The 25,158-nt window shown below is 36.6% G+C and overlaps 1 protein-coding gene across 4 annotated transcripts in view; it reads left to right on the forward strand.

Annotated features, from left to right (window-relative positions):
• Nucleotides 1-25,158, forward strand: part of SCN7A (sodium voltage-gated channel alpha subunit 7) — a 105,089-nt gene that overhangs the window by 11,364 nt on the left and 68,567 nt on the right. Inside the window, exon 1 of one of the 4 annotated variants that reach the window (XM_077883431.1) lies at nt 17,980-18,314. The exons of 1 other annotated variant lie outside the window; for it this stretch is intronic. In XM_077883431.1, the coding sequence (XP_077739557.1) occupies nt 18,305-18,314 (10 nt within the window). In that variant the 5' untranslated portion in view covers nt 17,980-18,304. Of the gene's footprint in view, nt 1-17,979; nt 18,315-18,414; nt 18,545-21,926; nt 22,061-25,158 lie in introns of those variants that run through there. 2 more of the 4 variants (XM_077883432.1, XM_077883433.1) reach the window with 2 other exon arrangements.

Raw genomic sequence — 25,158 nt, forward strand, 5'->3', positions numbered from 1 at the left:
ATGAATCTTGGCGGTACTAACAATGGTCGAAGCAAAGCTCCATACTTTCGGTGTGTTTATTCCTTGTGTGCTACCTTTTAATAAATTCATTTCCCCTTTAAGAATACTCTAAATGACCATTTTAATTAGATTTCAAACCTGCAGTATGGGGAATGCCTTTAATTAAAAAAAATAGTATTTGGATTTTTCTGGAGTCGGGGCCTATTTCCTCCCCACACTGGGAAAGCCTAGAATTACCTAAGTATAGGCATTATTGTTCCACTATGTTAAATGCCAGAGGAACATGGGCTGAATTTCTCCCCAAACAACCAAGACCCAAGTAAGCAATTTAGGATTCTTTCAAGTTGCGAAACAAGTAAAGAATACCCAGATTTTAGTTGAAGAGGGAATGAAGGAACTGGGTGAGCAGAGTGAGGAGCGCTACTATAAAGAAAATCTAGGCTATTTTCAAACAAATTGTTGGAGAGTACAATATACTGCATTATTCACATACTCCATTATGCCTCTGACTTCAATAAATAATTAACCCCCCATGAAATGAATACTGTAAGTTTGACATTGAGCTAAAGAATGAATTATATATAATCTTATCAATAAAATTTTCAACTATAAATATTTTTAAGCAAATGGTTTTAAGTAAAAAGAAGTCATTCTTTCAGATACAATTGTGAGTTCTTGGATAATCATAATCTTCCTAATCTCAAAGTTCCCAAAACTCAGAATTGCCTAAGCAGTAATAATATTTCTTGCATTATCTTCACTCTCTAAATGCATTTTTAGTTTTTCTTCCTTGCTCTTGGACTATTGAAAATCATTACCAGTGCAGCAAGACTAATTTTTGTGCCATTACAAATACTGACATTTATTCCTAATGACTATAAGGGTAAAAGCCAAAAAGCAATTGCAATCGATTATATGCAGAAAGTTCTTTTAGTCACAATTACAGCATCTATATAAATTTCAAAATCTGCAGTTATAGATGTCTCAGAAGACAAATTCTCAATTATCATTAAAATACAAAATATACTTTTCTAAAACAAGTGTTTTTCTCTTACACAAGATCTGGATTTTGCAACTAATTCTGCCCTAAAATGTTCTTTTTCTAGATCCCCATATAAATGGTCACTATTTGCAGTAACCCTCCCCAAAAATATATTAAAAGTTTCCTTGCTTTCTTTAACATTTTATTAAAATAAAGTTTGAGCACTGATTTTATATAAATTCTCTGTGCTCTGCCTGGAATTTCAAACGTGATTCTTTTTCTGAAGCACTTTAATGCTATTATTTTTTTTTTACTGTAGTGATGTTAAAACCTTCTAATGTCGTTCTTGCCAGCTTACCTGTTTCTCTTCTTTCCTTGCTTTTCCCTGTACTTGTATTAGGGGAGGTTCAGTTATTTAACCAGTGGGTTCTTTGTTTTTCTTTTCCCTGTACACATCAATCCCCATTTTTAAAATAAATATGGTCTGTAGAAATATAAGCATCTTGCTTTTATACTTCATGGCCAAATTTCTTATAGTTACAACCAAACCGACTTTTAAGGGCCTGTCAAAATTGCTGCATTGGTCAAAGCTTAGCCATCATTTCTAATGGGAAGTGTTTTTGATCTGTGTCATCTAGATCTGGAACAATTTTTTTTTTATTCCCCCATATAGTGCCTTCTATTTGTTCTTTTAACACACTTATCGCATTGTACTATAAGTACATTTATTTATCTGTATCCTCTATAAAACTATATTTTTCATGAGGAAAAAAGGGATCTACCTTATGGCTAACACAATATCTGGCACATAGTAGGCATCCTACAAATACTTGTTTGTAAAATTAGCAATGAAAACTCCCTCTACTTGCCTTTGAGAAATTAAGAATGAAAAGGCCTGAGTGGGCAGGACATCTAGCACTCTATCATTGACATCTGTTATCTTCTATGTCCCTTGTGAAATATATCTTAAATTCTACAATGAGAGAGCTGAACTAGATGCTATCTAGAGATCATTGTCAGTTCTGAATGTCTAATAGCGTCGCTTTTTGCAGTTCCTTATAATTAATCTGAACAGAGGGAAAAAAGGAAAGCTAAATCAATGTGCATCATGGCAAATGTGTAGAAATGTATATGTTAACTGATTAATGAAAGGGAGAGAGGAGGAAAGGTGTAAGGGAAAAAAGGAAGAGACTGAGATAAAGCGAGCCAACAGACTCTGAAATTTGATTTTAGACAGGAATTATTTCAGATATCCAATTGAATTAATCAAACATATATATAGTTATTACTTTCATCAGAGTCACAACTGCAATAAAAATGTATCTATCTGAACCAAAATTTTGCACACCATACACAAAATTTTGCACACCATAAGCTTGATTAAACCATAGGAATGTATGTGGAGGGATGTAGACAGTGTAGCATATAAGGCTTAATTTTAACACCAGGGGGCAGTAGGGCATTTTATATTTAAAATATAATGTATCTAAAAGAAAAACTTAATTTGAAACTTTTTCAATCAGTCATATTTACTGAAATGCCCACTTTATGCAGACCTATGAAAAATATACTGAGTAAATTCCTTAAGAAATAATGTACTAGTTCATAAGTATTTAAAATGAATTCTGTATGTTAGTATTCTGTATGTTATTATATATATTCTGTATATAATATATTCTGTATATAATATTCTGTATGTTAGTAAATTGAACACCAATAAAAAATAAATTAAAAAAATATATACCTAGGCAATTAGAGAAGGCTTCACAGAAGATGTGCAATTCAAGGTAGATCATACAAGTTGGAAAGGAGTTTATTAAACAGAAGGCAGATGTGCAGGCACCACCTGAGATGCTCCATCTATTGAAGCAGAAGAAATCATAGTGTTTTGGAAGAATGGTGAGAAATTCAGGGTCCTGGAGCCACAGGGTTTGTGTAAGCGAACAGTGGAAATAAGACAGTCATAGGAAACCAAAGCCAGCTTTTATTTAAAGCCCCCAAAGGGAAAATACCATTAATCTCATTTTACTGGGAGAGAAAGAGAAATTAATTTGCCCAGCCTCACATACCTAGTTAAAAGGAAGACTTGTGCCTTTCGGATAGCAATAGACAGATATCCCTCAGCTCTTTTTCCATTGTCTGCAGGTGCTTCTTTGCTTATTTTTTAGATTCCTTCTATATTGTGAGCCCTGTGATTTCTAGGGGATGTGCCTTGTGCCTAGCGTGTGCCCCTGACCTGCTTTATGCCTGGCACTCAACAGGCATTGAGCAGATCTTTGCTAACTGAGTTTTATCACAGTGGAAAAATTCTGGCATCGAGCAGGAGAGCTGGATGAAATTCTGAAGTCCTCTCTGACCTCAAGCTTCTAGATTGAGTTTGCCTATGTGGGAGGATGAAATTTTCTTTTGGAGTCAAAATAATGGATACCACCCGAAAAAAATAAAATAAAATAAAATAAAATAAAATGAAATAATTATTAAATTAATCAGCAGTCCTATGTTACCTTATTTAAGTCAATTTCTAGTTCAGTTAGAACTGAGATAGTGAATATATACATGCCTCTTCTAACAGCAAACTATAATTTCTATAATTTATTCCTTTAATTTAGGTACAACTTACATATATTTGTTTTAAATTATGTAGCATAATTATTCAATATATGTATATATTGAGAAATAATTTACAATAAGCCTAGTTAAGATCCATCACCCACAGTTACAATTTGCTTATTTATTTATTTATTTATTTATTTATTTGAGAGAGAGAGAGAGAGAGAGAGAAAGCAGAGCACAAGCAGAGAGAGCAGCAGAAGGAGAGGGAGAAATGGGCTCCTCGCTGAGCAGGAAGTCCTATAAGGAGGTCCATCCCTGGATCCTGGGATCATGACCTGAGCTGAAGGCAGATGCTTACCCGACTGAGCCACTCAGGCACCCCACAATTTGTTTTCTTGGTGAGAACTTTTCAAATCTCTCTTAACAACTAAACTATAATTTGTGGCTTTCCACTTTGTTTGTGCGAATGCTCTTTGAATAAATGCCAATAACAAATTGAGCGATAACTCTTCTTCAGTATTTAAACTACTTCAAGACCTAAGAAGGAAAATCTTTGGGACAAATGTTTTTAGGAAATCATTTCCTTTGAAAAAAAAAAAAACACAATAAAAATTTTTTAGGGATCCCTGGGTGGCGCAGCGGTTTGGCGCCTGCCTTTGGCCCAGGGCACGATTCTGGAGGCCCGGGATCGAGTCCCGCGTCGGGCTCCCTGCATGGAGCCTGCTTCTCCCTCTGCCTGTGTCTCTGCCTCTCTCTCTCCCTCTCTGTGTGACTATCATGAATAAATAAATAAAATCTTTAAAAAATTGGAATTAAAACATTTTCAATTTCAATTTTTGTGTGTAAACTTTGAAAAAAATCTTTGAAAATATAAATTAAAGGAGAGATAAACTAATATGGCAATCTATGGGGACACTAACCACTATCTGTGTGTCTTCTGCAAGGTACTTTATTCATATAAGATGCTTTTATTGATGACTGTGTCAAGAGCAAGTGGGAGAGAAAGCCTAAAGCCAAATTCCAGAGTAGAATGAGAGAATGAGGGGAGAGGAAGTAAAAACATCAAGTATAATCTGTTTTATTGAGAAGGTGACAGAGAGAAGAAAGAGAGGATGGTAGCTTAGAGAAGACAAGAACTTTGTTTTATTGCACTATGTACTTTAATAAATGAGCTTCAAACTGGTCTTAAAACTTACTACAAAACTTTTTTTTACAGTTTTTTTATTTGTTTGTTTCTTGAGAGAATGCACGCTCATGAGTGGAGAGGAGCAGAGGGAGAAGGAGAGAGAGAATCTCAATGTCCATGCTGAGCATGGAGCCTTACATGGAACTTGATCCCATAACTCCAAGATCTTGACCTGAGCCTAATTCAAGAATTGGATGCCCAACTGACTGAGCCACCCAGGTGCTCCTTAAGTTTATTTAAGTAATTTCCATACCAACATGGGGACTTGAATTCATGACCCTGAGATGAAGAGCTTCATGCTCTATTGACTGAGCTAGCCAGACACCCCTAGGTGCAAAGCTTTTTAGGTTTGTACATTTGTGTCTTTTTCTGTAGATGAAGTGTGTAGCATCTCTATAGGTTAGTCTAATGGAAGAATTTGAAGATAGAAAGGTGAAAAGTGATTGATAAAGGTCCCAGAATATCAAGTAAGAAAAGGAATCAGGAAGAAAGGAGAGAATTAGTCTTAGGAAGGAGTAAGGACTTCAATTTTGGTCATATTAGAGAGGAAAGCCTGGGCAAGGAGAGAGAGAAAGACAGTCTTGAATAGTCATATTAAGAAGTCCTGTAATACTGCTTCAAACTTCTTGATTTCACCTAGGCTTTCCCTAAATATTTTTGCTAAATACGACTTCTATGTAGAAAAATGTTTCTGTTATACAATATATTACATTTTATGGAAAATGTGTAAGAACTGTGATCATAAACTAATTTATCAGCAGGTATTAATTAAGCAGTTAATATAAGCTAATTATGCTCAGTACTATGTTTTAATATTCTTACTTAGTATCTACTTGTACCAAGATCAGAACTATGCAGAGAAAGACCTAACTTTATAGGTATAACTTTAATAAATATAACTAATAATTTTAGAAGAGGAATCCAATAACTCAAATGTGCAGACATCAATGTAAGGAATCAAGAATCACAGAAAATTAGGTAACTTTGACACCACCAAATTAATGAGGCTGCTATAACCAACCCTAAAGAAATGGAGATCTATGAACTATCAGACAAAGAATTTATATTAATCCTTTGAAGGAAATTTAGTAAATTACAAGAAAACATAGACAACTAAATGAAATTTGGAAAATAATGCATGAACAAATGAGAAGTTTGACAAGGAAAGAGCAACCATAAAAAAAAGAAAAGAAAAATCCTATGGTTAAAAATGCAGTAACTAAACTGAAGAATCCAATAAAGAGTTTCAAAAGTGGAATCAACTGTGCAGAAGAATCATTTACCTGCCAGATAGGATATTGGAACTTATTCAATCAGGAGAACAAAAAAAAAAAGGAATGAGAAAGAGTAAAAAAAGTAAAGTAAAAAAAAGCAGGAATTGCGGCATTCAATGAAAAGAACCAATATTCGTATTATAGGAATTCCAGAATAAGAAAGAAAGAGATAGGGCAGAAAGTATATTCACTTAACAAGAGAAGAGCCAAATTAAGATTTGATGTTTTTTTGGAAGTTACTCTCATTTTCCCAGATGAGAAGATGAAGATGCCATCCTTTTGGAAATTCATTTCATGAATAGTTATTTTGTAAAATCTCCATTTCAAGTCTGTTTTTCCTTCAGATAGGATAAAGAGATAAAGCATCAATGAGCAGAGAGAAAGGACATTGTTTATATCTTCATGATAGTGTGATAACTTCCTGGGAAATTATGTATCAATTTATTTTAATTAATTTTATATTTTATTAATGTAAAACAAACATAGTTTAAATTAGAATCCTAATAGGCTCATAACAAAACCTGCCCATCTTCTTCATTTTTCTTCCCAGTAGGCAACCCTTTAAATCATTTTAGAAGTTATTTTCTTTTTAAAAAGATTTATTTATTTTTTTTTTAATTTTTATTTCTTTATGATAGTCAGAGAGAGAGAGAGAGAGAGAGAGGCAGAGACACAGGCAGAGGGAGAAGCAGGCTCCATGCACCAGGAGCCCGATGTGGGATTCGATTCTGGGTCTCCAGGATCGCGCCCTGGGCCAAAGGCAGGCCCCAAACCGCTGCGCCACCCAGGGATCCCTATTTATTTTTTTAGAGAGAGAGTGGGAGAAGGGGTAGATGGAGAGAATCTTCAAGGAGACTCCTTGCTGAGCATGGAGCCCACTGTGGGATTTCATCTCATTACCCATGAGATCATGACCTGAGCTGAAACCAAGAGTCAGATGCTTAACCGACTGAGCCACCCACACACCCTGCTGATATTTTCATATACAATCTTCTGAATTTACACACACTATATGGATACTGCTCTCTTTTGGTTCATCAATTTTAAATATTACATACCACATTTCTACTATAGAAAAAGTAGCATTTTCCCTCTCTTTCACCCCCTCCTCAGGCAAACATCCTGCCAATGTGACTGTATCACACTGATTAAAACCATGTTGGTTGCTTTCATAATATGATTCTGCTAGGTCAAAGAGAATACTATAATTTTATGTCCTTAAATCTATGCCCTTTTGGTTTTTTGCAGAGTTAATATTTGAATAACTTAAAAAAATGTTAACCATTGGCCAAGTATCTTGACACTCTTCAAAATCTCTGTAAAATGCCACCATGTACCTCAATGTACCTTTTCATCCAGTCTGGACTGTGTGCTCTTGGGATGTGCAGTGCATCTCTCATTCTGGCATGTTTATTCTCATCATTGGGAAATGCCTCTTTGTTTTGAAACCTGTTTGTTGGATCCCAGGAGCATTTTTGTATTGTTTCCTTCTTGGAGAGATCACATTGCTCAATAATTTCATAAGTAACAATGCATAGATAAAAAAGTGCATGGAAAATAAATTTTGAGAAGTCCAATGTCTGAAAGTCATTTACATTCTTCTCATATTATTAACTGATGGTTTGTCTGTAAAGTACTAGATTGGAAATCATTTTACTCTAAAATTTGAATTTACCGCTCCATTGCCTCCTACATTCCAAAGCTTCTACTGATAAATCTTTAATATTTATAGCCCAATCCTTCATTGTTTGTTGTTTTTAATCTATAGATTCTATTAGAATTTCTCTAGTTTTTCCACCAATGTCATTCTCCTGCTACAGGATGTAATCCAGAGTTCCACATTGTATCTACTTTTATGTCTCCTTAGTCTCTATGATCTATGACAGTTTCTTGGTATTTCTTTGCCCTTAGTGACTTTGATACCTTTGAGGAGTACTGACCAGTTATTCTCCTTTAATTTGCGCTTGTCTTATGTGTTCTTCTGATTAAACTGAGTTTATACATATTTGACAAAATATCACAGAAGTGGTATATGATACCTTCTCAGTGCATTTTATCAGAAGGAACATGATGTTAGCATGTCTTATAATTGATGTTAATTTTGATCATTTCATTATGTTGGCCTCTGCCAGGATATTCCACTGTAAAGTTGCTATTTTTCCCTTTGTAATTAATACCTATTTTCTGACTAGATTCTTTGGGATTTGGAGAATACCATTTCTCATCATCCTTTCATTATAAATAATACTTTGCTATTTCCAGCAGTTTTAGATTTACAAAGGAACATTTTTGAAAAGATAAACAGTTTCCATACATCACTGTCCGTACTCTCCATGCAATTTCCCCTATTATTTGCATCTTAAGTTAGTATGATACATTTGTTGTAAGTACTGGACCAAAGTCCATAATTCAGATTTCTTTTTTTTTTAACGTAATGTCATTTTCTTCTGTTTCAATATCCCATCCAGCTTACTATACTTACATGTAGTTGTCATATCCTAATCTTCTTTTGGGTGTAGCAATTTCTGAGACTTACTTCTTTTGATATTCTTGACAGTTTTAAGTAGTATTGGTGAGGTATATTGTAGGTTATGCCTCTATTGGACTTTCCTTGATGTTTTTTTTTTTTTTTCTTAGTCTGGGGACATGAGTTTGGGAGGAAGATGACAGATGTGAAGTGCCATTTTCATCAATATCAAGAGTGCATACTGTCAACATGACTTATGACTGTTGATGTTGACCTTGATCACCTGGCTGAGGTAGTGTTTGTTATGTTTCTGCACTTTAAAGTTACTCTTTTTTCCCCGTTTTCATACTTTGCACTTTGGACAGAGGTCACTATGCCCAGCACACACTTAAAGGGTGCAGAGTTATTCTCCCTCTCCTTTAATGTGGTGTATCTACATGAATAATTTAGAATTCTTCTGCGTGGGACATTTGTTTCTTCTCCCACATTTATTAATTTATTCAATCATTTATTTATATCAGTATGGACTCATAGATATTTTATACTTTGGGTTATAATTCAACATTACTTATTTTGTTGCTTAAATTGTTCCAACTTTGGTCATTAGTAACTTGCTCAGTTGGCTTCCAAGTCCTTTTGCTTTGATAGATACTCATTAACATGAGGTGAGTTTTGTTCTGTTTTATTTTGGGTTTTATTTTTTGAGCATTTCTTTATTTTCTGGCACTACAAGATGTGCCAGATTCCTCTTGTATATTCTGCCCTAGTCCTAGAAACCACCATTTCTCAAAACCATCCTGGTTAGTTTTATTGGACAATGATATGTATGGCACTCAAGATTTAAGCAATAGATAGATAACCATCCCTTATACTTAACTCACTTTTTTTTCCTGTGTAGGAGTTTTTAAGTCATATCTTTATACAAAGATTATAATATTTCATGATTATTTTATTGAGGAACTATTTTTATTTAAACTGGCTTTCTGTTGGTCTATTCACTTGGGGATTTAGGCCCTCATTCTAAGAAATTGTCTTGATTACTTTATTTAACAATTTTCTCTCACTTGTTCTCTCTGCTGCCTTCTAGAATTCCTTTCAGCTGAAGGTTGAATCTTTGGAATTTATTCTCTAATTTTATCTTTAATATCTTGCTGGCCATCTCTTTGTACATTCTTAGTGGTTTCCTCAATTTTATTTATGAAGCTCTTTCTACTTTACTACCACCATCATCATCATCTGTCATAGATATAGATTCCAGGTCTTTCATATATTGTTCCTTTAAAATAGGGCATTGGGCAGCCCGGGTGGCTCAGTGGTTTAGTGCCTGCCTTTGGCCCAGGGTGTGATCCTGGAGTCCTGGGATCGAGTCCCACATCGGGCTCCCTGCATGAAGCCTGCTTCTCTCTCTGCCTGTGTCTCTGCCTCTCTCTCTCTCTCTCTCTCTCTCTCTCATAAAAAAAAAATTAATTAATAAATTAATTAATTAATAAAATAGGGCATCTTGGGGTTCCTGGGTGGCACAGTTGGTTAAGGGGCTGACTCTTGTTTCAGCTCATGTCATGATCTCAGAGTTGTGGGATCAAGCCCCATATCAGGCTCCAAGCTCAGTGTGGAGACAGCTTGAGATTCTTTCTCCCTCTCCCTCTCCTCCTCCCGCTCATGCTCTTTCTCTCTCTCTCTCTCTCTCTCTCCCTAAAATAAATAAATAAATCTTAAATAAAATAGGGGATCCTATTCTTGTTCTATGGATATATCGCTCTTATATCTCATGTTAATTATGTTGTATTTGAATTTTCTTCTATGCTTTGTTCTATCTCTAAGTTCACAGAGTTACTTCTTTCAATAGATTTGTTTCAGCTCCTTTCTGCCATGCTAAAAAAATTCCTCAGATGTTCAGTGATTCTTGTTTAGTGATCCCTAAGTAACTAATTGGATACATGTGTTTAAGGGCTGAGGGAATAAATCTGTGGAATAGAAGGCTTTATTCTAGAATGATTCAGTAATCAGCCAAATTTTTTTTCTTGAAGACACCAAAATGCCAGAATCAATGGACCTATCTGGTGGGATAGATCAGATTTTCTAGAGGAAGATCCTAGAATCTCTTTTCTGAAATATAAAAATGTAACTACTAGGATTATGGGTGTTGGTTAAGGGAAGGAACCTGGGGCAAAGCGGAGAGTTTTATCATTGAGAGTATAAACTTTTATTAATCTTTTCCATCCAGCACCTTCATTCTCTTCTGTGTTTAGTATCCCAGATTTCAAGCCTCTGTAATCCAAATTTCCTAGAGAACATACCTTCCACCATGAGTTGAGGAAGAAAGCAGTTAGTATAGTGGGCTAGTGTTGAACCTCTGGTGGCCTAAAGATTTTCAGATAACTTGATTTTTACAGAACCCAACCTTGCTCAGCTATATGATAACCAGGTTTGTTCAATTCTGAGATTTTCTAGCTGTCTACAGAAGGGATTAGTTTCTCTCACCGGTATCATTATTTATAGACAATTAGGTTAGACTTTCTTTGTTTCACTTTACCAAGTCATTTATTTTAATTTTTCCATCTGCATTTCACTTCATATATTGTATTTTGATGTTACAGATGTTTCATAGTTTCACTGAAGATCCCATTAACAATTTCTGGTTTTTGTACTCCTTATCTTGAAAAATTTGGGAAAGGAAAAGTTGTAAGAAGAGTTTTTGGCCTGGCATTTTATCAAACAAAACACAAAGTAGTAGAAACAAGTAATATAACTGTGAAACCTAATGCATTTGAGTAAACAAACTAAACTCTATCACTATAACTGTTCAATTAGTCCTTCAATCTGAATTTCTTGCCTGACAATTGTAATTTAGGTGGGGAGAAATGTTTCTTGATAAATTTGGGTATGCTTTTGTAAGTTCTTAAATCTTTAGAAGTTACATTTTTTTTCTAATTTGCTGTTTGGCATGGACAGGAAGTCTGGATAGAATGCCGATTGTAGATACAGACACAGTATGGCAGAAGTTGCTGGTCATCCCCCAATATTATTCTTACCTTTCTCTGTATTAGTAGAAACCTCAACCTTTGACTCACTGAATGAATATGACATTCCTTAACCTTCCTTGCACCAGTTCTGTCTATGGGGTTAAGTTCTGGCTAATATATTAAGAACCCAAGAATGTGTAAACTAAAACTTCTATATTGTAATCTTTAGTGGAATGGCATGAATTCCATTTCTTCTATTTCCTTTTTCTACTGCCTGCAATCTTGCCATCTTGAATTATGCAAATAAGGGTTTAATACACTAGAGATAGCAAATCAACAAAATTGAAAGAGCCTCATTCAGTGATGTTTTGGACTTATACCTGGATTATTAGGTTTGAGAGAAAGAAACTTCTGCCAAGTTTAAGCCATAGTTATTTAAAATTTTTGTTATAGCAATCAAATCTGACTTCTACATACAACATGTAAATATTCAGCCATTTCACATATATGCATGTAAATTATAATGGGATTTCTACATAAATGACAAAAAGTTGCAAATTTGTAATTATCTTTGTTTTCTATTTTATTTTTCATTTGAAAATATTCTGAGCTTCTGCCAAGCCTGGCTAGGAATTACTTGATACATGATTATTGGATATAAAATTGCGAAATGGACAGCATTGTGATTAGGAACATTTTGAATAGAAACTTCAGTTATACCTGTGATCTTTGTAATCTGATTCTTAGGACCAAGGCAAACTATAAAATAAGTATAGGTACGAAATGACCCACCATCTACTATATGAGTGTATGTTTTCCATATGAGATGTTTGAAGTCTTCTCTGTTAATTTCCAATATTTATTTTTAAGGTTTTATTTATTTATTAGAGAGAGAGAGAGAGAGCGCACAAGTAGGGGGGAGAGGCAGGAGAGGGAGAAGCAGGCTCCCTGAAGGTGGGGCTCTGATTCTAGGACACTGAGATCATGACCTGAGCCAAAGGCAGAGACTTAACCAACTGAGCTGCCCAAGCAACCCTGATTTCCAATATTTAATACGGCTTTTTGCTGATATTTTTTATTGACTGTGCCTATCTTTGGAAGATTTTTGGAAAGAGTCAAATTGGGGCTATGTGTTTATATATGTGCGTCTGTGTGTGTGTGTATGTTCATCTATAAACATATCATTGAGGTATGTATGTATATATACAAGTATTTATGTATATATGCTATATATGTACATATACATGTTATTTATATAAAACATATGCATATATATATAACAAATATGTGATCTGGGTGTGTATGTATATACATCTAGGGAGCTAAGAAATTGAAATCAGTTTAGAAATTTGTCAACTGATAAAGTGTTATTCCTCACTACTTTGTAGAGGAGCCCAAATAACTTCAATCAAGGAACTGATTCTGGCTTTGCAAGACTGTCTTTATGTAGGCATGTGAGGATGACAAAAAGTGAAACTATGGGGCACCTGGCTGGTTCAGTCAGTAGAGCATGTGACTCTTGATCTCAGGGTTATAAGTTCGAGCCCCATGTTGGATGTAGAGATGCTTTAAAGAAATAAAATCTTAAGAAAACAAACAAAAATATTGTGGATGGACTGTGTGTAGCCCCCTCCCCCACCCACCCCAAATTCATGTATTGAAACCCTTCTCCACAGTGTGATAGTAATAGGAGATGGGGCCTTTGGGAAGTGATTAGGATTAGACCAGGTCAAAGAGTAGAGCTGTCACGAGTGCATTATCAGGAGAGAGCTTGCTTCTCTCAGCTCTTCACCATGTGAAGATACAAGTAGAAATCTATAGTCTGCAACCCAGAAGAGGGCTCTCATTAGAACCTATGTTGGCACTCTTGTCTCAGACTTTCAACCCCCCAAACTGTGAGAAATCATTTTCTATTGTTTAGAAACCACCAAGTTTGTGGTATTTTGTTATAGCATCTTTAACTAAGACATAAAAGGATTCTAAGTATACGCCTATGATGTCACACATGACATGTGGAAAGGTAACTAGCATTTGCTAAAAAGAAAAAACATGAAGTCTTAAGAATTTTAAAATTCAAATGATTCAAATTATTTTCTACAATATGATTTATATTATATTCGTCATGAAAGATATCTAAGCCTGGATTTTCACAACAAACCCAAGCCAATGTCTATTTCTTGTTATATTAGAATAAGAGTAGGGAAGTTCCTCCTTGATGCTGAGTGCTTTAGTTCCTTGAATGCTTCGGCATTCCCCGTAGTTATAATTGGACTTTCTTGTTTTGTTTTTTTGTTTTTATTTGTTGTTTACCCTTTCTTTTCAGAGAGGCCTGTGCTTTGTATCAAGATTCTGCAACTAGGGAAATTTTCATACCTATATATTACAAAAGCATTAAAGTATATAAGTATACTGGAGGTTAAGCAGAATGAAAGCAGATCAACAAACAATTCTCATGTTCTTCATATTACGTATGCTCTATGATCTATTTCTATGGTGAATCACTATATTTTTCTGGGAAGCACATAGTGGATTAGAGGCATTCTTGGTGTTTGTTCCTTTAGCAAATTTACTGAGTATCAACTATATTACAACCTGTGTTCTAAGAACTACCTCATAGCAGGGGATAAACAAAAATTGTCATACAGCATGCATTCAAGTAGAACAAAATAGAAAATAAACAAATAAGAATTGATATTTAGCAATGCTAGGTAAGTGTTATGGAGAAAAACAAAGCAGTTGCTAAGCTGCTAGACAAGATTCAGAGTGTAGGAATTATAGCTGAGGTGGAGTGGAGAAAGAGATCATCTATTAGGGAAGATATCAGAAGCTAGGCTATTAGATGTTTCATCCAAATGCTGTTGATATCCAAATGGATGGGAAAGTTACTAATAATAGGGAGAGTCTGGGTAAAGGAGAAGACTGTCAACTAGAAAGTAAATTCTTAATAAATAAGAGTGTCCATAAAGTTAAAAGATGAATGCTAGACTAGAAGAAGAAAAAGATTACACAGCTAGATACACATATCTTCAAAAAAGGAGTTTAGATTTGTTTGCATTTTGGGAGTATTGTTTAAGGTTTTATCAAACCTGGGTGTGGTGATATGGAGTGAGAATAAAAACAAGAGTCCCATCCACACTCCTGAGTCTGACGTCTTTGAGGTCAGAATAAATAGCCCCCACTTGAGGCAGCAAGGAAAATAATTCCCCTAGGGGCCTATCAGGTTCAAGTGTACTGTGAGAAAGCAGGTTTTTCCTTTTCTTTTTTTTAAATTTATTTTATTTAAATTCAACTAATTAACATATAGTCTCAGATATAGAGTTCAGTGATTCATCAGTTGCATATAATACCCAGGGCTTATCACATGCCCTCTTTAATGCCCATCACTCAATTACCCCATCCCTCCACCCACCTCCCTCCAGCAACCCTCAGTTTGTTTCCTATAGTTAAGAGTCTCTTATGGTTTGTCTTCCTCTCTAATTTTGTCTTATTTTATTTTTCCCTAACTTTCCCTATGCTCCTCTGTTTTGTTTCTTAAATTTCACATATAAATGAGATCATATAATTCTTTGGTTGACTTATTTTGCTTAGCATACTACCCTCTAGTTCCATCCATGTCGTTGCAAATGGTAAGATTTCATTTTTTGATGGCTGAGCAATATTGCATTATATATATATAATACATTATATTATTTTATATAAATATTTATATAAAATATAAATACATATACATATAAATATATACATATAAATATATATGTACATATATACATATAAATAAAATAAATGTATATTATTTTATATAAATATATATAAATATATACATATATATTTATCCCACACCTTCTTTATCCCTTCATCTGTCGAGAGACATGTGGGCTCTTTCCATAGTTTGGCTATTGTGGACATTGCTGCTATAAATATTAGGGTGCAGGTGCCCCTTCAGATCACTGCATTTGTATCTTTGGGCTAAATATCTAGTAGTACAATTGCTGAGTCATAGGGTAGCTCTATTTTCAACTTTTTTAGGAACCTCCATACTGTTTTTCAGAGTGGCCATACCAGTTTGCATTCCCACCAACAGTGTAAGAAGGTTCCCCTTTCTCTGCATCCTCACCAAAAGCAGATTTTTCTTGGTAAAGAAGAGCTTCCACCTTCTGGATACATACTTAGGAAACACAGCTTAGAAAACATAATTATAAGGTTCTTAAGGCAGATGTGTAGAAAACAAACAGCATCCCCTTGCTGAGCAATCTAAAAGAATCTCATCAAGTCATTTTTAGGATCATAATGATTGCTAAAATGTGTCAGATTAACTTAGTAATATTATCTGACAATGTTGGCAGTGATGTAGGAAAGATTTTAGGGTTTGAAGCCAATGGCCAAGAAAGAATTCTTGCGACATTCTTTGTGCAGAAAGGTAGTTTTATTAAAACATGGGGACATGACCCGTGGGCAGAAAGAGCTGCACTGGGGTTATCAGGAATGGCCCATTAAATATTTTCAAGTTAGGAAGGAGTTAGGGATAGCCTAAGTCTCTAAGGAATTTTGGAACCAAGGTTTCCAGGACCTTGAAGGGGCCAGCTATTGTTGGAAAAAGGTCATTTATTACAGTCTAATAAAATCTTATTCATAAGACTCTTCGGATGTATATCGGTGGGTCATATGCTTTGGGAATGATTGCCAACGTGTATCTTGGGAGTAGAGATAAAGGAAGTTTTAAGGGAATTTTTATATGTTAAAGTAAATTTACAGCATCTGAGGGGGCAGACTGAGATTGTCTTGTGCCCTTAGCAAAGTATTAATATCGAGGCAGCTGACTTCCTAGAAGAATGTCACTCTACCTGTTTCAAGGACATTTCAATGGACTGGATGTAGTAAGGAGATTTAATAAATTTCTTCTGCCTTTGTGTCCCACATTAGCAACATATTTCCTCCAGAACAACAACACAAAAATGATTGCCCAGTTCAGAAGATGAGTCCAACATCATTGTTTTCCCTTCTGTTTGTCTCTTATTTCTATTATTGGTTTGCATAGTGTCTTGGGATTAGTTGCCTCTTCACTACACATTACACAAAGAAGTTTATGTCAAGTATATTATTTAAGCTTTAAAATATTTAATATTAAATTTGTTAAATGTTTTTATGTTTTAATATACTGAAAGATGCATAGATTTTTCTGGGTGAAAAGGGATAGATAAGTTGGATTGCCCCAAAGGAGAGTTCTGTGCACTAGAACATTCACTTGTACTGCCATCACAAAGTGTGGGAAAGAAGAGATGATAATCCATACATTGTTTGTTAAAAAGATATCAAGTGGATGTTTGACACTATGAAGTAATTGTTAATTATTAGGTATGATAATGGTACTGGGTTGTATGGAGGGGGTTGTATTTTTAAAGTGCTTATGCAGAGACTTATGTTAATATAATTTTGGATAAAATATTATGTTGTCTGGACTACTTTTAAGCTAATCCAAGGTGTGAGGGCAAGCATAGATAAAACTAGATTGGCTATGTGTTGACAATAGTTGAGGCAGTGTGACTGAAGCAGAGTGATGAGTACATTGGAGTTTATTAAACCTTCTTTGTATTTTTGTATATGTTTGAAGTCTTTCATAACAAGTGTTAATTTAAACAAACAAAATACATGTAACAAGGCCTTTTCTGTGAATCATGGATGAAACATGCAGTATCTGACATGGTATGCAGAGAACCAGTGTGTGTTTAGTTCCACTTTACCCTTCTTTCTCACACTTTGGAATATAAACTTAAAGCCTCTCATAAATATACATGGTTTCTTTTCCCTTTTCCTCATTTTTGTTATTTTTTCCTGGTGTGTTGTAGAAATAGTTTTTGTTTTTGTCTTTTTTTAAAGAAACATCACCATTTGCAAACAAGATAGAGTTATAAGTGAACATTCTATGATGTAACAGTTTCCAAACTCCCTTTGGGAAAGAAGGTCCAACATCTCTTCCCTTCACCCCCAAACTTCATTGCTGCACACCAGTTTTTCCAAATATGCATGATTTTTCCTCTTTGTACCTCAAATCACGAGAGTGGGAAAGAAATCTAGAATGAGGTTGTAGTAGCTCCAGCCCATTCCTTCCTTAACAGGCCACCCCCCACACACACATCCCTAAGTGATGTTCAGGTCTGAAAACTGCAGGCTGACAATTGCCCCCTGACAAGCTCTACTGGGGCAGCTATGCAAGAGGATAGAGAACGCGACTAGAGGTTAAGACATGAGTTTGCTGCCTTCCTCTCTTCCTCTCCCCCATCTCCCTCCTATCCCAGCCTTCCAGAACCCTTAGCTGCATCCCCTTCCACTTCTCTCCATCTTTTCAAGCTCTCGAAGAACTCTCCGCTCCCTCTCCTCTGGCCTCCGCCCTCCTGGGGCAGCTGTGGAGGAGACGCGCTGCAGCTGCAGTTCAGGCCTAGGCAGGCTCCGTCTCCATCACCCCGCCCACGCCCGGTCTGGAAGGCGAAGTCGCGCACCGGCCTGGGGATGAGGGCGGGGGAGAGGGTGGCGTGGCTGGGGGATGGGAGGGAGGAGGGAGGACACAAAAACAGCATCAAGGCGGCAGGCGCGGCTCCACTGCGCGTCTGGCCAGGAGGGGTCTGCGGGTCAGTGGCTGGGCAGCCACCCCAAAGACCCGGTTTCTAGCTGGGAATTCAGTGGGGGCCCATTCACCGCCGAGCCGTCGTGGCCTGTAGCATCAGCTGGTGAGGGCAGACGCCAGCCTAGCAACACCTCCTAAGCAACCAGAACTCAGGAAGCCAGAGAGATCCGGGAAGAAAAAGAAGCCCAGGAGGAGAAAAGGGCTCCAGGGAGTTGTGCTTCTCAGGGTTCCTTCCCCAGGTGCTGTTGGAGACCTGTCACATGGTCGCAAGTAAGTGCCTCTTCTTGCTGTGTGCCCAGCCCCAGGATGGTGATAGCCGCCATCTGCTGCCAGCCTTTCCCACCCACCCCCAGCCTGCCCCACCCCATACACACCCTTAGGGTCTTTAGCAGTAGATTTAAGATTCTGGACCTGAATTAAGAGAGCTACTTCGAAAGCAGCGTTGGTCTGCAGATGTTTACTATGTGCTGTGTCTGTGGTCAGTTTTCTCATCCCACCAGGTAAGCTTCTGAAGCCAAGAGGCTCTGTTAGTGAAAAATTTCTAGAAATCCTATATGGCAACGACTTCTAGTTACATGACACAATGATAGAAGAGAGAGAATAAAAGCTTACACAGCAAGATGGAATATACTTTGAAGGAATCTTGTCTCTTAAGTAACTTAGTAATTTTAAGATCGATGCTTTTCATATGTGAATCAACAGTATAAAATTAGAGGCATAGATTAAAAAATAAAAACAAAAAAATCAGAGGCATAGATGTGATGGGAAATGGTGTGCAGTTTAAACGGCTGGGCATTTTGGTATTGTTTGGATCAACAGGTTTGTTTTTATTGTTATCTTGGTTAGCCTGTGAACTGCATATGTTCTGGAAGTTATCTTCTAGAAGTGATGATGTGTTCATTGTGACTCTGGTTATATGTTGACTACAATACTTAGGATATTGGTCAAAGTAGGACAAGTGATAAAAAATATGTAGAATGACACACTGATATGCTCCCTTTATTAATGCAAATGATGGACTCAAATTTGGATATTGGTCAGAAAATACTCTTGTAATGAGTATGGGTAGTATTTTTGTGGATACTTTTCTTCCTGGCTATTGTTTAGGAGAGTAGTTTATAGCAAAATAGAAGGAATCTCGGCCCTATAATAAACAGAGTCCTGTGCATCATACCTGCTATTTTCCAGCCCTAATTAAAGTTTCTACAACCCAGCCACTAGTTTTACAAGTGAAGAAGATAAGGCCTGTAGGTAATTTGTTGAGGTTACTAGGCTAATCAATAATGAGCTGAAAATCCAATGAAGACATTGAGATTTAGAATGATAAAAATAAATTTTCATTTTTTAGAAATGAAATTAATTATTTCATGTTAGATTAAGCTTTATTCTTCTAATTTGTAAATGACACATCAAAAACTTACATATCCTGGTGAGGACTGAATAACAGATTACATGAAGGATGTTGTGAATATATCACGTGTAACTGTTGCTTGTATAAGGAATTGTTTTGTGTTTTTATCCACTTTACTATTCTCATTTTATGTCTATATAAAAATGAAAGGGGCTTCGACAACCTCACTACAATGCACTAAAGGAAAAAATATTCAAATCCAGGTTCTGATCTCTTGCCACCTGTATAGTTAAAGAATATTCTAGCCTGTGAGATTGCATCCTCAGGTGCCATGGTTAACACATGTAAATAATTTTAAATATTCTCAAAATATGCCCTATTCTCTTCCTCTTTTTAGCTCTAAATTTTATTTTTGGTATGTGGTCTTACTTCCTTGGGATGCAAGTATATTAGATATTGGTGAATTTATTTGGCTCATTAATTAATTAATATAGGAGAAATAAAAGTTTAGGTATACAATATTCTACTCTTAACTTCTGGAGTTTATTATAATCCTGGACTCAGAAGAGGTACTGTGAGCCCCTTCTTTCCCCCTTGATGTGTTTGAAAACCATAGGAGAAAAACCTGAAATTAGATGTAGGCTCCAGAAAAGAGATCTATAGACCCCAGATGACATATGCAGGTCCCAGGACCTGCTGCTGCCTATCATCCTCCACTAAAGAGCAGAAGGTAGAGCCAAACACCTAAGAACTGGGCATTCTGTCTCACAGCTCCTGTGGGAGAGGCTCTGTCTGGTAGGGCAGTTGATATACACTCCCATGAATTTTGCCCCAGTAGGATGAATACAGCTTTAAAGCACTCTGGGAATGAAACAGCAGTATTTACTCAACACCTTATTTAGGGAAGGAGTAGCCTGATAGACCTCAGCCCTAGGTTCTCATTATGGTAGGATCTGTACCACAACAGGGATGCCCAGAAACTGACTAACAACCCTAAACCTAGCATCGTAGATTCTCTTGAAAGCTTATGGTGGAAGCATTAGTGTAAAAGCGATGTTCTTGATTTCTGGGACTCTGGTCCTACTATTTTCAGTAACCAGTATCAGTTTTATCAGTTGTGAGAGGGTATGTATAAGTCCCTCCCATTACTAGCTATTAGCAATGTAGTCACTCACCGTCATATGAACTTGTACAGATCTCATTTCTCCCTGAGTTGGCCCCTTTCTCTTCTATTAGGGTGAGCTGATCAAGGCCAGGCAAGGAAGTCATCCCTTCTGCAATGCTGAAGGAGGAAACCATTAAGGCTGAAGAGAAAATTTTCATCCAAGGGCTTCTAGGGATGTTTTTCACCTGGTGTGTATGTATCTCTTGGCCCAACTGAGATCATGATTTCCATATATTTGTTCATTCATTTATAAATCAGGCTTATTCTAGTTGCACTCCATGCCAGTGGGAGATCCCTAATTCTGGCAAACAGGTATCCCAATTATAGACACAGTATTTCTGACTGACTTGACTCAGCCTATTGCTAACTGAGGATAACTGCTCTGTGGATAGCTCTGGACACCACACAACAGGCAAGTGCCAAACTGACTATATCAACATCAAACAAAAGTTGACCAAAATGCTGAAGCTAGTTCTCCCTTACCAGCCCCCTGAACCCCAGCCAGACAAATTATAATTCTAAAAGTCTGAGATTAGGGCAGAGCATTTGGTTTTAAACTAGAACCAAAGGATGATGATTTGAGGACCATATACCTGGTTAAATATATGGTACTGAATGCAATATTTCTTCCTTTCGAATTCAAATGCCAGAGTGAGACAACTGATCTGCCAGTTTTTAATTCTCCAAGTTCCCCCAGAGATTTCAGGGTCCAAGCACCTGATTGCAGGCTATAACTTGGTTCTGGTCTATATCTAGTCTCACCCTAATATGTTTCAAAGTTGCTCTTCAACTCTAGAAAGAGTTGAATATCTATGTGTCTGGTTCTACATTTGAAAAGCTAGTGTAGTTTTGGGATTTCAGTCAATCCTGGAAAAGCAGACCAACTCTTTCAGGGTAACCAGGAGCAGCGGCAAATAGCCAGTTCTAAGAGACTGCTAGGGTTCCAGTGAATATGCCAGTTTGGGTTTTTTTTTTTTTTTTGTATTCCATAGATATAATTGCATCTAAAACCATAGGCCAAAAGGTCTCAGGATCGCTGATGGGTATAGAAGGTACATGTATAACAATCTTTCCTTTGTATTACTCAATTAGGGGCAAGAATTCATTCCTTCTTCCTGAGCTCTTAAATGGACTCTGGCCAGCTTCTTCTGGTCAAAGGTCTGACTGACTAGGGTCACAAGAACAGTTAGTTCTGTAAAGATTCTGGCCTTTCCCCAATATGCTTGTTCTGGTGGGCTGGACAGGCGCAGCTTGGAAGTTGTTACCGTATCCATAGAAATAAGTGAACCATGCTAGTGAAACATGAGGTTGCCAGAGAAGTTCAAGTGGGCATCCTTAAAACTGAGGCAGCTTTCCTTCATGTTCCTGGAAGCCTTCCCTGCCTCCATTGCTAGTCATTATGGCTCACCCTGGTGAGACACCATCTTACACAATGACTTACTGTCCTGCATCCACTCAGGGCTTTCAAATGTCCACTGAGCTTTCCTTGGGCTAATTCTGGTAAGTGAACTTGAGACAAGATGCTAAGATTTTGTAACATGATACTTTTCTCCAGATTTCTTCTCTTCAGTATAGGTTGTACCACTCTGAATGTGTATGACCTGCACTCCTCCTCCCTGGCAAGAAGATACTTGTGAAGACATCAGCTCCTGATTATTTTAATGAACCATTACTAGAATCCAAGTTTACTAGGTTTGGGGGGAATTCGGTTCTCAAAAGAGATCTTTTTTTTTTTATTTTTGGTGGTGCTCATTTATTGACAAGGCTGTTTTCCTAGTTTTTGAATCCAGACGAGTATTAAAAATCTTAGGGAATATAATCAAAACAAAATGGCAATGCATATGTATGTTTTTGAGAAAGTTACTTATTTAAAAATTTCCTTTGCAGAATGATATATTTTAGGAATACTTAGCTGAAATTGTCAGAGAGAATTGAGTCCAGAATTAAATGGGTATATCAAAGCCAAGATAGACTGACCTGGGAGTAGAGCAGAGCTACAGGAAGAATCCAGGTCAGATAAAAAAGTCATTTAAATCAGGCAAGACGGACTGTATGCTCAGGAGAGGTAAAAGAGTAGAACTCAGATCATCAAAACTAACAAGAAGTAAGCAGCTCAAGGGGAAAAATAATCCCAAAGCAGAAAACCAAGTCAGTTCAAGTCAAGAGGAAGAGACAGCTACAAAATTCCAGGTGGATTGGTGCCACTCTGGTCAACCTATGCTTTATTCCTGAGCCTTCAGTGTATAAGACTCTCCATTTCTGGACTTTGGGTCTGTATATATTTGTGTTCAAATAGTATAGAAATATTAACCAGAAGATGACAAAATCCTCTGACACCTCATCAACCCCTCTCCATAGATATAGCAGCTTACTTCCTTCCAGAGGGGGAACATTATGCATGCACTAGCATATATAGTATGATGTATGTAATTCTTATACTTTAGTCAAAGGTGAACAATGAAAGCCAATTTCAACATTAAATTTTTCACTAATTCATTTCGGGAATCTTTCCCAAAGACAGATATATCTGTCTTATTTATTATTACTAGTGTTCCATGATAGCAACATACTGAAATTTATGGTATTCGTTCCTTAGGGTGGACTACTTGATTGTTTCTAGTCTTTGAAACTAAATGTATGTTGTGATTAACATCTTAGCAAACATGATTTCTCAAACTTCAACAAGAATATTCATAAGACAACTTAGTTGCTGGGCCAATGAGTACATGCAACTTTATTTTAGAAACTAGTACCAAACGGAAAAAAGAATGTGCTTATTTTTGCTCCTAGCTGAACTCTATGAGGGTGTCCATTGCTTCCATATCAATGTTGCATCCATTGAGGAGAGTTTCAATGATGCCCTGTAGAACTTTACAGTAAAAATGATTGATTATTTTAATCTTACCCGTATCTATCAGAATTTCATGAGCTTCAGTCATCTTTCCTCATAGCTTTCTGCTTCCTAAAAGACAATGCTATTATTTTGGTATTCTCCATAAGAAAAAAATCACTGCCTCTAATATCATTTGAGTTCTAAACCCTAGAGAAAAAAAGGTGAGAGCTGTGAATCATCATAGAATGCGAGAGGGGATGAAATATAAGCTATAATATATAGCATTTAAGTGCTATGAAGTGCATTTAAGTGCTCTCAATGAACAAAAATGTCAATCTAAATTGGTCACTTCAGGACACCTGGGTGGCTCAGTGGTTGAGCATCTGCCTTCGGCTCAGGGTGTGATCCTGGAGTCCTGGGATCAAGTCCCACATTGGGCTCCCTGCATGGAGCCTGCTTCTCCTTCTGTCTGTGTCTCTGCCTCTCTCTCTCTCTCTCTCTCTCTCTGTATGTGTGTGTTTGTCTCATGAATAAATAAATAAAATCTTTTTAAAAATTAAAAAATAAAAATTAAAAAATAAATTGGTCACATCACTAAAGCTGTTGTGCTTCTCACCTTCTCACCATACAGATTTTGTTTAATGATCACATTAACTGTGTCTCCTTCACTTATGCGTGCAATACCTTCCAGTCTCAAGTTAATTTACCAGCCTTGTCATTAGTAGCATTATTTTTTTTCAGAGTTATTTGAATGTCATTGGTGCAATAGGCTTGATGCATTGTCCATTTCTGATATAGAAAGAAAATACTTTGGAAATTGAGAAGTCTTTTTACCCTTATCTCCTGTTCCATGTCAGAGTGAAATTGGCATTTGGGATATTATCCTTATTCTGTGGATCCACAGAGTAAGGATTTTTATTTTTGCTTTATTTTTATTAATTTATATTATATTGCTATATGACTTATGCCCTTGTCAGCTACTCTAAGTCTTTTTAGTAAATATATTAGAAGAATAAATAAATATATACTACCTGGTATACAGTAGAACATCTCATAAATCTTTTGGAAAAGCTACTCTAGCTCATCTTAGGCTCAACACTAGCTTCGCAGAAAGCATAGAGGTTATCATTTAGATGTTGTGGTTCCCATTCCATAAGGTGGGAAAAAATTAAGGGAGCTGTGCCTATCCTGGTCAGTCACCTCTTACATATGGGAATATCTGTCTCCCCAGCCTGACTGCCTTACTGGCAGGCTCTACTTAGGGAATCAAACTAAGGGATAGGGAAGCAGTAGAGAATGAGGCAAGGAGAAAGGAAAAACACTGACTTCTGGCATTCCCTTTCTTCCCTGTCCTTTATTATCTCTAAGAAAACACAGCTGCAGTTGCCAATACAGAATGCTATCCATATAGCCTCTTCCCTGGGAACTCAGATGAAGAGGCTGAGCATTGGCTCACTGCTTTGATGGCTGTGTCATTCATCATCCCACTAAAGATGATTTTGAAAGGAAAAAGAATGCTATTAATAATTAGTTCTCAACAGTAGGCATAAATCCAAACTGTCCCCCAAAATTGTTACTTTTGGCCATGCTACTTAAATATGAGATAAGATGTATTGGAAACAAGAGGAAGAGAAGAAGGAAAAAGATAGATTCGTTATCTTGGGAGGAACTGGACGCAATGGGATAAGATGGATGTCCCAGTTGCATTTCTTTGACTTCAAATTTAGAGCTGTTTTGCACAGGACCTCTGAGGCAAAATAGCAAC

Source organism: Canis aureus, chromosome 34, assembly GCF_053574225.1.
Source record: "Canis aureus isolate CA01 chromosome 34, VMU_Caureus_v.1.0, whole genome shotgun sequence".
NCBI lineage: Eukaryota > Metazoa > Chordata > Mammalia > Carnivora > Canidae > Canis > Canis aureus.